This window comes from Primulina tabacum, chromosome 5 (genome assembly GCF_025594145.1).
Source record: "Primulina tabacum isolate GXHZ01 chromosome 5, ASM2559414v2, whole genome shotgun sequence".
NCBI classification, from domain to species: Eukaryota; Viridiplantae; Streptophyta; class Magnoliopsida; order Lamiales; family Gesneriaceae; genus Primulina; species Primulina tabacum.
In genome coordinates this window covers 2,673,244-2,688,556 of record NC_134554.1, presented here as the reverse complement: position 1 = coordinate 2,688,556, position 15,313 = coordinate 2,673,244, and the positions used below count along the sequence as shown (strand labels likewise).

The following is a 15,313-nucleotide window of genomic DNA, read 5'->3' as shown; positions in this document are numbered from 1 at the left end:
TGATTTTTTGATTTCTTAGAGAAGGAAAATTGATGTATGGGAATATGGTTGGTATTTTTGACTGAATTGCTTGGGGTTTTAAATTTTTTTATGAATAACATTTGAAGTCAAAACTTTCATTTTTGTGTATTTTTTTCGAGGACGTTTTAAACGGCCAAGCTTGCTTAGCCAAAGAGTGAATTACAAACTTGGTTATAGGCCAAGATTCAAGCCTTCAAAAAATCTATATTTTTCTACTATTTAATAAGTTCATAATTTTGAGTTTGGATTTTAAATTATTGTCTATAATGCGGAAAGTAGTTTGTCTACTAAGAGAGTTTTTTCAAATATTAAAATTTTACAAGGCTTAAAGACATATTCCGACACCTGGTTCAAAGGAAGCATATTATGTTGAATTAAAAAACAAACAAAACAAAACAAATAGGAGAAGAGTCATTGAGCCGAAATCGCTCGAATTTACCAAGTTTATAGGTCCATATTGGTTGGTATATCTGTCAGAATGAAATGGACATTTCAATTCATTCCATAAATATTTTATCGGGTATGTTTAGGAACAAGGGATGTCTATTTTCATGGTAACTGCTATTTTCCACATTTAACAATTAAATTAAATAAAAATATGATAATTAAATAAAAGCTTAATAATAAAAAATAAAATGAAAAGGTGATTGTTCAATTAGGGCTCACACATTTAGCGTTAATGGGCCAAGACAACACCAGCCCGTTAATCAACTGAAAGGAGAGGGAGGTTATAGCTGTTTCTGTGAAACCAGTGTCACGTAGTGCCCTCCTCTCTAAGACCCACGTGGTTCCGGCTTTCGCAAAGCCCACAAGGATATACTCATCACTTGGAACGGGCGGGCCAGACCATAGTTACCATAAGCTCAGCCAATTGGGCTAACTCAATGTCCAATCAGAATTATACCCTCGCTCTCAAGGCCACGTTACTGAGCCCGCCGTGCTGTTAAGTGCTTATGTTCTTCTTTCAATGTGGGACAGCTGCATGGTTGATTCCCTTCCCGACCAAAGGAAAGTGTAGGGACGATACATATATTAGTTAAAAAATTGAACTATTTATCAGAATTTATAAAGTACATAATTCTCGAGTAATTTGTGTTCTAAAATTTAAAGATTTTTCCAATGTTGAATTTTTGAGTAATGGCCTGAACATAATAACCAAGTTTATTAGAGGGCGGTGAAGATTTGGGCTAGTAAAACACAAGTAACTTGGAGGAATTTGTATTAAAAGAGAGTATGTCGACGTAAGTTGTGTGCAAAATTTCTAGATCAGACGATTTATTTTTATTACTCAATTACTCGTTTATTTTATAGAATAAAACAATCTCTTCCATACCTTTCTTCATTTGAGTCAAGTATCGGATGTTCAAAAGAAAGCATCACTCGTGAACATGAAGCTATATCAAATAGTAAATGATAGGTAGGCCGAAGAGCTGCCGCCGTTGTTCGTTGGGCGCCGGTTCAGGCATTAACATTGCTTAATTAAGACAAATCCATCATACCATATCTTCCCTACTGATTATTATGAGAAATTAAATGTCCTGTCAATGAGTTGACAGCATCAATAATTTGCATGATTAGTCAAATTCTAAAGCCATTATGCTTTCATCATTTCCCCATCCGCGATGGACATGTATATTTAGCTACTTAACTGTGTTGGATCTTTAATAATTATGCTGGTTACACCACACAACTTGTTTAGGCTTTGCTCGCCTTAACGTATTGTTATTGTTAATTCTTGCAAATATAGTACACATGTATTATGTGTATGCGCCTGCCATATGTATATCAGTTTGATGAAGACCAGGGGAATCGGGTAAGAGTTTGGTGGGCGATCTCACCGGGTCTGGTTGATGAGCTAGAGATGGTTGTCCGGGCACCTGGACCTGCACTTTAGAGAGAGAAAGAACGTTAATAGGTGACTGAAGATTCTACGACGTGATCACTCCGATACTAAAGTCAATCAACGGTTATAGGGACAGTTTTGTAATAAATGTTGCAGGCAACATGTAAGTGAATGAATCATTTAATGTTAAAACAAACGTGATTTTTATATAAATAGAGTCAATGATGACCTTGTTTTCATTGTCCACTTACTAATTATGGCAAGATGATTGTCTATACATTGCTCTTATAAAACGTCAAATTGTCCATTTCGCGTTGTCAAATACATGCGATTTTGACAGTAATGATTACCAAGATAAAGTATCACGTACTTGTGAACTCGAGTGATGTGCTATTATCTAGGTAACTTGGGTAGAAAGTCATCACACGGAAACTCGTCTGGAAGCCCGAGCTTCTGGTAGCCCCGAGAGATGATGTCTCGACATTCATTTGACCGGATATTATTGCATTGGTCCAAAACTTCTCATAACCTGATCCATGACCCGAGATCATCCAATACCCATGACTCGGGCATCCCTGGGTTTAACACCACGATATATACTAGCTAGTTTGTGATTATGCCTTCAATAAATTCATGAATATGAATAACCAACTTATGATTCTAAGAGAAAATAATGTATAATATTGTTTTTTTTTTTGTCTTATTATCGGTTAATATATAGTTTTAGTTCATCAACTTATCTTTTGTTTTCAATTTTTAATTTGTTTTAACCACAGGGTTAAATTCTGACTAATCAAGTTATCATTTTTCGATATCATCTCAGTAATTTTCAATATGATAGTATTTTTTAGGACATGCATGTCAGTATTCTAGTGATGGAATGGATTTAATATAAGAAAAATAAGCAAGTTATTGGTTCAAAGTCGTAAATTTGTCCATAATAAGGGGAAAAAATGAAAAGTGTGCAATTCATGTAATAAAAATTATTATAGTCCCTAATTTTAAAGAAACAACTTTTTGTCCATTACAATGAGAACAACTGGAACATCTTTTAATTACATTTCACTACACTCGAAATACTATTTAGTTAAATTATTTATTATTATTATTATTATTATTATTATTATTATTATTATTATTACACACGTTTGTGTCTCTGTGTTTATATGTGTGAATATATGGACTAGATTGATATTAATTTGTATGGTTCTGGAACTTCTGGTCTGGTTCCTTGCCTGCAAGAAGGAGCATCCCAGGGTAATTAAAAGATGGAGCAGCGACACGAATGATGGGTACTGATAATTGTAATGATAACTAGTATGATAATTATAGCATAATTACGACACGAAAAGCCTGAAAGACCCAAAGGAAGTATTAATCAAGGGATCCCATGGTCGTTGTATTCTTGGATGAGAAGCTGTAATAATAATTTGTCTGCAATTATTGTAAATCATTTTATTTTGCGTAATAATTCATTGGTCTCATTAAATATTAATATCGTGCACGTCCTTCGTGAAAAATGTCACATAAAGAATATTAAAGATACAGACTACTCGAGCCATCATAATTAGTATTATAAGATACAACGGAAAAATTGTGTTTTCCTCGTGTGATTTATAAAACTTTTCGTTTTTAGTAATGTTAATAGATCAATTTACGATCTTAATACAATAACTTGCAATTTTTTTCAATTTATACATTTTTTTATATAGTGTTGACATGACATCGAATACATCAATAATTTTCGATGACATGTCATCACTTTTCAGCACCACGTGAGCACTTCGATGGAAAAGTATTAATTTGAAAAAATATAAATTAATGAAAAAATATCGTAAATTGATCGATAATATGACAAAAATGTAAATATGCAAGTCACTTGACAGAAATGTAAATAATCATCGGTATTTTAATTAAAATTCATTAGATTCAAGTTTAAATCGTATCCGAAGAAAACAAAAAATGTAATCGCTCGAATTACGTAAATTCATCGGTGTCTGGAGATGGAATTGAGCATCATGTTGAAGGATCTCGATTTACACGACTTTTTAGCAAATACACATAAGCTTTTTTCTACTTAATTTGTGTCATCTTGAGCATCTTGTTCAAGGATCTTCGTTTACACGACCTGTTGTGGTAAATGCACCTGAGCGTTACTTTTCTAATGAGCGACCAAAAAAAAAAACGATTATTATATCTCATCACATTATGACCTAAATCAGACACCAGAAACCCAATTTTTGGTTGGTTCGGTTCGAATTTTTCAGGTTCTCAAACTTAATTTCTAATTAAAATAATTTACTTTTTTTTTATAAGCAACACAATATTTTATGTGTCAACGAGTGAATTTGATCCAAAAATAGGAGTGTTATCGTAACATTTGACTCAATGGATATAAAAGAAACTACACCTATATATATATATTTTCTGGTGAAATGATATGTATTAAACAGAAACGTGAAAAACATATGTGAAAATTTTACGATAATTGGTGATAAAATATTTGTGGACTACTCTAACGACACTTAGAATAAGTCGTTTAACGATTGCTATCCCACATTTTGATCGAAGAGCGTAAGATTAGCAGCTGTGAACACAAATTTCTGAAGGCATCATTCAAAATTTTGACTTGAAAAGAGGGTAAGCATGCATATAGGACTGAGCTAGCCAGCCTAGCCGCATAAATATAAACAAGTACTACTTGCTTGCTGGCTATGGCAACAATATTCATGCCAGAGACACAATCTCCTCAAGTCAGCTCAACAAGATCCTCCTCTCTCTCTCTCTCTCTCTCTCTCAATAAATATTATTTAATTACTTTTCCAATATATATATATATATATATATATATATATATATTCAAGTAATTAAATTACCACAGAAATATTCCTTCAAATTCAGGTTAAAAAATAATCCGCTCTGACGTGACATTTATTCTGGATATTATGTGATTCAAAACAATAAAATATGTCATTATTATCAAATCATTTCGAACTCTTTCATTCGTTGTTTTAGACTTTCATTTAGTACTTCTTGGCAAATTCCTTTTTTTTTTTTCTAAAAGGCCAAATTAATATTCCGTGCGTATTCTTTTTTTATTTTTTGGTAGTCTGTTAGTTTCCTAGTGTTATCGAATAATCCAAAATAAATCAAATAGAGTTAACTTACACATAACAAAATATCTCATAATAATTGTTGAGGAAAATTAAATATATAATGAAAAAAATAAAATCATATTTGCCGATTAGTAATTTATGTGGAAATGTTGAAATAGCTATAGTTTTCTATCATATAATTATGTGTATTTATGCACGTACACGTGCATGTAGAAATCAACATTTTACGTTTTTTTTGCTCATTTTCCGATATATAAAAAGTTATGTGAACAGGTAAATATATAATATTATATTTAACATAATAATAAAAGAAAATCCACCTACTACTAAACTTGCACACAGATATTTGTGTTTTAAAAATATGGTTTGGTCGTAGTTTATGATTGAGGCCTGCTTGAGTTTCAATAATTGCGATGATCCCAAAAGCAAGACATATCCAGTACATTACTCCAACACGCCCGTGAGACCATTAATTCACACTCCTTTTACATATCTCACTCTTAATATATATTAATACACTGCTTGTATATTATTTTTTATAATTCATTTGATTTATATTTAAATGAAGATCAAAATATAATTATAAGAAATAGCGAGAGACTATACTGTAATTTTGATATATAAATTGAAAAATAAATGAATAAAAAAATGACCTCAGTGAGAATTGAACCTAAAACTTAAACCTCAAAAAACAATTACTCTATCTGCTGAACTACATATAACTTGCATTAAAATTTTAACATTTTATTAATGTATATAATTATTAAAACAGATCATGACACCAAAGTTAGTTACTTAAGTATCTCAAACTTAATAAAATAGTATAGATATATATTTATATGTTTATATATATCATTCATGAGTAGTTTGGTAAAAATCTCGAGTTTGATTTGACCGGGCTCGATTCAATCAACTCTTCACTCGGCCTAGTCGAGTTTGAGGTTTAATTGGTCTACAAATACAAAATTCACACATCAAAATTTTGCCACAAAGATTTTCGTGCACGAGCTCGAACAACTCGATATATGCAATAGTCGATCTCGAAATTGAATATTCGATCAAGTTCAAGCCTACAAAATTTAAATTTTTTCAAGCTCGAATAGGATAATAATGAAGCCTTGACTCGCTCATGTACACGCCTGTATTTTTATTTAAAACTATCAAACTACTGCATTTTTGCAATTTTTTTTAAATCCTAATCTAGTATAGGGTTGAGAGTACTCGAACCCAAGCCATTACAAGGAAGAAACAAAGTGAAAATATTAGAGCTAAAGCTCGGTCTCTACAGCAGTTGCATATTTTTTCCTGAATAATGTAGTTTGTTTACAATACTGCTCAATCTTTGACATTTCATTTAAAGTCTTGTTCGAGTTCATTATGAAGTTTTACATTATTGTTGCCCGAAAATTAAACTTCATTAAAATATAGATTATTTTTGACTTATATCGTGAAACTCTAACATTATTATTTTTTTAAATAATAATATTTTTGTAAATCCAACTTTCTCAGACACTTTCGATAATTCAAATGTTATCAGAAAAATTTTTGTTACTAATCACATTTCCACCTAACAGGTGTGAGGATTTCATATGTAAGATATATAATATCCATTCATTTTAAAGATATTTAAATTTTTTAAAATAAATTTTTACGACCGAATTTGTCATTCTACTATAAATGGTTTATTATTTTTTGCAGATATTAAAAATCAATTTTGTAAGTCATATCTCTTATTTGACTTGACCAGTGAAAAAATATTATTATTTATACAATATATACTATATTTCACTCTAAATATAAATTGGGTAGCCAATCTCACACATGTAAATTCGTGATAACGTTGCAATATGTTTTTGTGCGGAAGAAATTATTGTTTATTATGTAATAATTGATAATATATTCTTCCATAAATTTTAGATTGGGCCTAGTCTTCTATTAGACTCTGGTTAGTAATTAACTAATTATGCAGTCAATTGCAAAAAAAAAAAAAAAGACTTTTTTTAAAATTATATTCTAGTTAGCCCTCATTGCTTTGAAGAGGTGCTTTGAAATTAATTTATTAATTACATACGTACGTCCCATTATTTGGACACTCATCAATGTAAGTAATTTTCCTTTCTTTTTTTATAGAATAATTTATTGAATGATATGTTATTATTCACTCAAAAATCGATCACTTATAAGCTATTAATTTCTCTGATCAACTTCCAGAATCATTTTAACTATTGTTTAAATCATAAAACTTGGCCTCGTTACAATAAATTATTTTTTCCAAATATTAGTTATAGACCATAAATATAAATTAAATATTAATTAACAAATCACGTTACACTTGCAAAAAAATAAAATTTTCTATTTTTAAAAGTAAAAGACAACAGAATGTCACCTCTCTGATTTGAATAATTATCAATAAAGTGGCTAGTTGGGCTCTCAACTGAACCAGTGTCCTTCCTGAGACGCCTTCTGTACCATCGATTCGCCAAACCTACAAATTTGAGACTCCAACTGAATATAATAGTGGGTTATCACCGTATTTTTTTTAAAAAAAAAGACAAGTATTTTGCTAGTCTTTTTTTTACGTGGGAACGATGTATTAATGATGTAAGATTTCTAACATGGCGTTGATGTGTACTGTACCAAAGTAAGATCACTCATGAAAAATATTATTTTTTTGTCAAAAATATTATTTTTTATTGTAAATATACTTATGATTGATTAAAATCGTCTTGCGATTATTTATTTATTTATTTATGAGTTTACTTTTTTTATATATAAATTGTAGAATATATTATCTCTATATCTACATTCTATTTTATAATAGTTTAAGGGGGCGACAAAAGAATGTACTAATCATTAATTATATTTATATAATATAATAATAAATATATAAAAGAACGAGTACTTGAGTAGGGTATAATGTAGAGCGGAACTAGAAAAATGAAACAAATAGTAATTTGGTTGATTTACTTGAGCGCTGGTTATAATTAAGGGACAAATGTAAGCACATCTATAATTTTTTGTCACGATGACACTGAATAAATCGAGATATTTTATCTTAAACATTTTGAATAATGTGGTAATATATATTGTATAATAAAATTTAAAATTACTTCCACAAAAAAATTAGATAACTAGTTTAAAAAAATTGGCCAGTCATATATTATAACAGATATTAAATGAAAAAACCGAAACTTGATAACTCATAACAATACATTTACCCCAAAATACATCTCATAACTATTTTTTTATGACGATATAACTCAAAGTTGATGTTTTTTTACATGTGTTGATAAATTTTTGGACTAACGCAATAACATGCAAATTATGTTACTCAAATAAAATGCACATATTGCAGAAAAATCGAATTTCTAATAATTAATCAATCGTTCGTTTACTTCATTTTATAATATGAAAATTTACCATTGCTTTTTGTCAAATCATATTAATATTAACTCTGAAGGGTACCAGTATCTCTTCGATCAATGAGGCATTGGACCTCTGCATAATTTATAAAAAGAAGATCTCGTCTCCTATTTCTCACTGTTTGATGGAGTTGTCTCTAAGTTTAGGCGACACCCCGAAGCCCTTCTCTTTTGTTGAAAAATCAAACGATGGTGTCGTCGGTGAGGATCAATTAGGGTTCTGCATGGCCGTGGGAAAACTCGGCGCTTCTGAAGCAGAAAATGGTAAAGGAAAAAAAGATTTTCAGCCGGTTCAGCTTGATCTGATGCCTTTTTCTCCGGTTCCTAGGAGTCAGCCTTCTGTAGCACTCACCAAGTTCCCTTTCCCATGGCTTACCCAGAGCCGTAAACTCTTTCAACTTTGCTTTTTACTAATTATCAATCTTATCAGTCTGATGTTTAATACAACTTCCTTTTACAGTGATCGATGAAGAGAGAAGTGGGTTGGAGGTGAACCGGAGAACGGCCTCTGCAGTGAATGAAAACCCCGAGGATAAGACAGAAGCTCCCGGGATTTCAGGTTTTCAGATGGATTCTTCGGTGTTTAAAAATGGAGGGGGGAAGAGAGATTTCGATTCTTTGGTTTCTTCAAATTTTAGTGAACAACTAGTTGACAGTGCCGATGGGGGTGGTTCTAGCTCAAGAGGTAGTGACGAAGAATACGAAAATGGTATCTCAAGAAAAAAACTCAGACTCACAAAAGAACAGTCTTCTTTTCTTGAAGAAAGTTTCAAAGAACACAACACTCTCAACCCTGTAAGTCCTTACATTTGTATCTATATGCTCCAGACATTTCAATAAACAACTCCATGAATAACAGCAACTTGAATTAAAAAAGTAGGGGGTGGACTATTTTTATGTAGTTTCTTCTCCTTGCAAAATTTATTCTACGGATTGATTTCCATTTGCTGAAACGTGTTCGTGCGAGAAGAATATAACTGTAGTGCTGAAATGGGGTTTGAATATTTGGTAACAGAGGCAAAAGCTTGCACTGGCGAAGCAGTTGAATCTTCGTCCTCGACAAGTGGAAGTATGGTTCCAGAACAGACGAGCTAGGTAACGCAAAAGATATTTTTTCGTAAATTTATGGTTCCAAGACCATAAATTTTCTTGAACGATGTCTCTTTCCTCGTATATGTACGCATATTTTTGGGGTTTATATATTAAATATAATTGTTTTAAATCCACCAGAACGAAATTGAAGCAGACAGAGGTGGATTGTGAATATTTAAAGAGGTGCTGTGAGAGATTGACAGAAGAGAACAGACGGCTGCAGAAGGAGCTTCGTGAACTAAGAGCTCTCAAAGCTTCACAACCATTTTACGAGCACCTCCCTGCCACCACTCTGACAATGTGCCCCTCGTGCGAAAGGGTGGCCACCACCACCACCACCAACAACGCCACTGCCGCCACAGTGGCTGCCAGTATAGGACTCTCTCTAGCGAGCAAACCGTCAATCAGGCCACTTCTTGAGCCATAATAAAGGCTACAGAAGAAAAAATTGTGATTTTTGTTTTTTGTTTTTTGTTTTTGTTTTTTCTTCCCCATTTGTGTGTATATATATATATACCTGGTATTTGGAATATCATTTTTTGAGGTCTGATGATTTTCTTTTAAAAAAAATTAATTTCTTGATCTGGTTAATATCCCCTTGAATTTTGTGGGGCAGGAATCTGTAGAATTGATGAACAATGTTTTTCTTTTAATATTTTAATGAAAATCTGTTTTGTTTTAGTTTGATTATTGTGAAAACAAAATGATGAAAGGTGGATGATGATTGGTGAGTGTTGTCTCCCGAATCATCAGTATTAAATGTTATGAATATAATGACTTGTCCAATTTTTTTATAATTTCATATATTTATATATATTATATTATATATTTTTCATAAGAATTGAGCAAACTAAGCATTTGTATCATTAACGCGATGCAGAATTAAAAATTAGACTTGGAATTGGAATTGTGATTAAAATTGGATTTGGATTTTAAATCCATGAATATAGAATTCATTGTAGTGTGTTGCTAATTGAATTTAAGATCTGAATTTGATAATTAAAATTAACATTATGTAATATTTAAAAAATTAATTTTACTTATTATTTTTTATATCCATTTTTTATCAATAATACTTAATATTTATAAATTGTTTATATATATAATATAAATAATAAAAATTTATAAATATAAAAAATATTTTTATTTAATAAACACTTTAATAATGAAAAAAATCCATAAAACATTGAGATAAAATCATCAAATTATGATAAATTAGGTTTTTATTATCAAAAAACAATTGAGAATCATAAGAAAAAAAGAATCCACATAATTTTTAAAATATATAAATATTTAAAAAATTTCAAAATAATTTTCCACTTTATCGAAAGTTGTGAATCAAATGTATTTTTTATAAAAAAATGATATTTTAATTAGTTTTAAAAAAATTTAATTTATTTTGTTCATATAACGTAAACTTCGTAAAATCTCATGAATCATTACATTTTTGTCAAAATTTCATTTATCAAATCTCACCAAATATTAATCTTGTTTTAAAAATTTATTAAATGAGATTTCCAAGTATAAATCCCACCAAATTTTATTAAATCCATGTGATCAAACACACTGTAAGTAAAAGTCAATACAGTAATCGTTTTCTTTAATTTTTTGTCCTTTTTAAAATTACAAAAACATTAATATAATTTGGTCCTCAGAACCATGAAAATTTCCACTAAATACCAGTCAGACCTAATAAATAATTGATATTCACGCATGATTGAACTGATGTAATATTGTAGCAAAGAAGCAATCAAATCGATGTCGTGTCTAAAGATAATCAGGCAATGACTTCACTGATCATGTACGCTAATATATTGGCGACTTGTATATTTAATTCCATGAAGCCGCAAATGATCAAAAGATCAAACATTACGAGGGGATTTATTTATTCAAGTCCGTGTAGTTTAAATTTTTTCCCCAAAATTCTTTTCATTTCTGTCCAGAAAAGTCCATTTCTTGCAGCATATTTTTATAGTGTTGAATAAGACAGCTGATCATGTCCTCACATTTAGAGACAGAAAAGATGAAAGTGTCTCTCAAAGGCGTAAAAGGCCACAAAACGCTAACGCAAGTACAGAGACTAATTCCCAGTAAAAAGAGGTTATTCCAATCCATTTACAATTAACGTGTGGGAAATAGTATAAAATGCAAATAATCAAGAAGGTATCGGTGTTTACAAGAAGTAAAGTAAGTGTCACAGTACACAATTTGAAAACGTCGGGAGTGGAAGAAGCCCAAAATCAACCCAAGAAAACATGTAATTCAAGTTTTATGTCTCATACCTATAATACAAGAGCTACAAACTAACAAATCTAGATCAACACACAGTTTTTTTTTTTTTTTTATGACGATGGATTCTGCAATCGTTGTCCTATTTCCCAAAAATTCTAAATCACCATGTTTCAAATATCTAGGCATGCTATCGTTAGGGTTATTAACAAGCAGCTACCAGCAGAGATTAATGAACCATTATCTAGGATCTTAAATCACAAACTCAACACAGACAGGAAATTCATGGAAATGTGACGTGGAAACATATAATATCAGTATTCAACGCAACCAAGGAGTAAATAGCTGATCGCAAAAAAATTCCGATATTGCATAAAAATTCACCAGAAACGACCTTTCGTGTAACACATTCCACAATTTTTGGTCTATAAAGACACATTAACTCCATATTTCAATAGTCAAGAAATAATGACAAAAGTTCTTTGATAATATGAGCAGAGAAGAAAATTTCACATTCCAAAGCCAAAAACAGCTCGTATTTTGTGGAAAATAAGATCCCTCCATCCTCTCTCGGTATTTTCCACCACCGTTGCATTGCCATATCTGCAAGATCATAAATTATTGACAAGAGAAATCAAAAAATCACAAAAGATTCAAAATATATAACTCGATCAAGAGTTACAAACCTATCTTCCACAGGTATATCGATGTGTGTGAGCTTGACAATTGTCACACCAGATTCAGGCTCCTCAAAAGTAAGGCTCACCTGCATAATCAAGAAAACATCATGCCATCAGCAAAATTCTTACTTCAAAAGTTCCAACAATGATATGTACACATCAGGGAGAAGCTTTCCGTGCCTAAATAGCATAAAAGATAGCTTGATAGGTCGGACAAGATAAACAACAAAATGAAATTGACGAAATTTCATTAGCTAGTCCAGGCTCATATACGTGTAAAAGCCACACATGATTTGGAACAAAACCTATTGCAGAAGATGAAAAACGATCTGCTGCTTTGGCATTCATCAATTAACAGAGGATCCTTTGGCTTCTTATCCTAGTTACCCAGAAAAAACCATGCTTCTATTCACATAATTATGTCTTATCCCGTAAATATTGAGTACATTTCATTTTCTGTTTCATCAAATCCCAGTTCAGATTATTCTATCATCGAAAGGCTACCGAGGGGAAACGAGCATCCATAACCTATCCTGTGGAGAGTATTCAGATGCTCGGGATTCGGAAAACCAGAGAGCACAAAACTGCACAATCATAGCTTTATTTACACACTAGGAATTTGGTGAGTAAACACTTAGCTCAACTGGATGCTTAATCAGCAACTTGCCAATAACCCGGATTGCTGTTAACTTGGTATTTGAAAATCATTCAAGGGGTCTAACTCACACGTAAATGAAATAGTCCATTTTCTTTGAATGAGAGAGTCTCAAGAGGCAAGACACGTCATCCAACTAAAATACCCAACAAGTTCCATAAATACATCACAACAAAATCGAACAAATTTAGCCTTCCTCGACCGCAAACGAAACATAAAACAGAGCCAAAAGCATTAATATTGTGGACTCAATGTCGAACAAATTAAAAAACACCAAAAAAGAACATTCATAACATAACTAAATGAAGGATTGCTCGTAAGAGAGAATATTTATCATACCTTGGACACTATGCCATCCGGCCAGCTACCAAACCGCCAATTCTGAACAATATACTTGCCCTCTTGCAACTCCAGATTTCTACCAGTCACCGACCCGTCGAATATACTAAACTCTCCCCAAACCTCTTTACTTATCCGTGCATTGCTCTGAGTGAACCCCTTCCACCTATTCTCGTCCATCAAAATCTCATACATATCTTTTGCCCGACAGTAGAACTTCTCGCTCATTGTTATCGTCTTAAATCCTTCCTTTTTCTTTTCCTCCTTCTTGTTCTCCTTCACAGCCAAAGTACTGTTCTTTTCCACATTACTCGCATCCGTAGAAGGTGAAGAAAAACTCGCTTTCTTTGCTACAACTTTCTTACACTCCAAGTCGTCCTTAGCAGGGCCACCTTTCGCCATCGCATCGACATACTCCCTAATCTTCTCAAACACGAATGGCTTCCCCTTAGCAAGAAACCCCTCCCTCAATCTTTTCCCCACCGGCCCATCATCCTTGATGGTAACCCTAATATCAGGATCCTCACCAGCATTCTCGTCAGAAATATAGGGCACTTCAACAGAACCCTCGGTGGACAAAATCACGGAATCCCCATTAGAATCCTTGGCCTCAGCCACGTAGGAAAGAACCAGATTAAGCTCATACCCAGGTATTATCTTCCCTTTGCGAACATTAACATAGGCTTCCCCTTCAAGCTTTTCTAGATTCTCGGTCCTTATGTAGAGATTTCCCTCGCCAGAGAGAAGGGTTTTGTTGCAGAGTAGATTCTTGAAGAAATTCCTAGACCAATCGAGGCAATTGGTTTCGGACCAATGCCAGTTGTGGACGTTGGTACCGTCAGGACGGTCCTCCACAATCCAGCGTTTATCTCCCTCGCCCATTCTCGCCATCGATAGGAAAATTGGTGTCCAGGACAGGAAGAAGCAGGTCTCACCCCAGGTTCTGACAAAGAAGAATCTCGTCACGAAGGCGCTATGAGAAATGGAAATTTAACCAAACTAAATGGAAGGGTCTAGAATTGGAATCAAAAACAAAATTAGGCATTTTTTTCAACGGAAGGGTCTAGAACAACAATACATATATATAAAAATATATACACACATTTCCGAACTTCTTTTTACTATCATAATAATAATAATAGAAGTTTGAAAATATCAAATTCTATAAAATTGAGTTATTGATAAAAAAAATGGCTTTTTATCCTAGGTACTAAATAATTTTAATAAAAAAATAATATTTAATGCGAACTGAATAAAGGGTCACGGTTATTAATATAAAATATAGTATAAAAATATTGATAAAAAAAACATTCAAAAAACACGACAAGGCCAAACAATCAAGACCGAGAAAGCTGAGAGACTCGCATTTTCGTATAAACTTACTAACAAAAAATATAGAACGAAACGAAATAGTCAATATGTACCTAAATTCAGCAGCAAAAACATAAAAATTGTAACATATGTTTGTAAAAATGGACGCATAGAACAAGTATGTGCACGCGATCTCTTACCTGCTTATTGACTTCAACGCCGACAGCGCACTTGGTCACGTTCCAGACCCGACTCGTACGGCTGTGATAGAACTAGTTGTTCTTAGGACATCTCCAACCCAACTTCAAAATGAAGTATTTTTTTATTATAGAGAATGGATTCTCCTATAACCAATCTTTATTTGTCTACTCCATTTTAGAGGAAGGAATAGTAATCCTCTAAAAATGGAAGACAACTATTCAAATAGAGGATGGGGTGAAAGATACAAATAATTACAGAATTATCATTATGAAAATTGCAATATAACCCTTGTAGTTTTATCAAATTTTTTGGCCAATTTTTTAATAATTTCGAATTTTTTAATTATTTTTAATGCTAAATAATTTTTTGGCCACTTTATTTAATTTCGAATTTTTTAAGTGTTT

General features: G+C 32.2%; 2 protein-coding genes across 3 annotated transcripts; one reads left to right on the top strand and one right to left on the bottom strand.

Moving 5' to 3' along the window:
• Positions 1-8,484: 8,484 nt before the first annotated feature.
• LOC142544566 (homeobox-leucine zipper protein HAT14-like) lies at positions 8,485-10,114 on the top strand. Its single transcript, XM_075651605.1, has 4 exons — positions 8,485-8,786; positions 8,863-9,197; positions 9,418-9,497; positions 9,633-10,114. Exons 1-4 carry the CDS (start codon positions 8,528-8,530, stop codon positions 9,919-9,921), a joined length of 963 nt encoding a protein of 320 aa, XP_075507720.1. The 5' UTR covers positions 8,485-8,527; the 3' UTR covers positions 9,922-10,114.
• A 1,888-nt stretch (positions 10,115-12,002) lies between these two features.
• LOC142545464 (uncharacterized) lies at positions 12,003-14,982 on the bottom strand. 2 transcript variants are annotated; one of them, XM_075652666.1, is made up of 4 exons: positions 14,909-14,982; positions 13,398-14,340; positions 12,410-12,489; positions 12,003-12,326 (listed from the first exon to the last, which is right to left on the bottom strand). In XM_075652666.1, the coding sequence occupies exons 2-4, from the start codon at positions 14,286-14,288 to the stop codon at positions 12,233-12,235; spliced, it is 1,065 nt and encodes a 354-aa protein (XP_075508781.1). In that variant the 5' UTR covers positions 14,289-14,340; positions 14,909-14,982; the 3' UTR covers positions 12,003-12,232. The 2 variants fall into 2 exon arrangements, with proteins under 2 accessions (XP_075508781.1, XP_075508780.1); XM_075652665.1 differs by having other exon boundaries at positions 13,398-14,370; positions 14,909-14,967.
• Between the last annotated feature and the right edge of the window lie 331 nt (positions 14,983-15,313).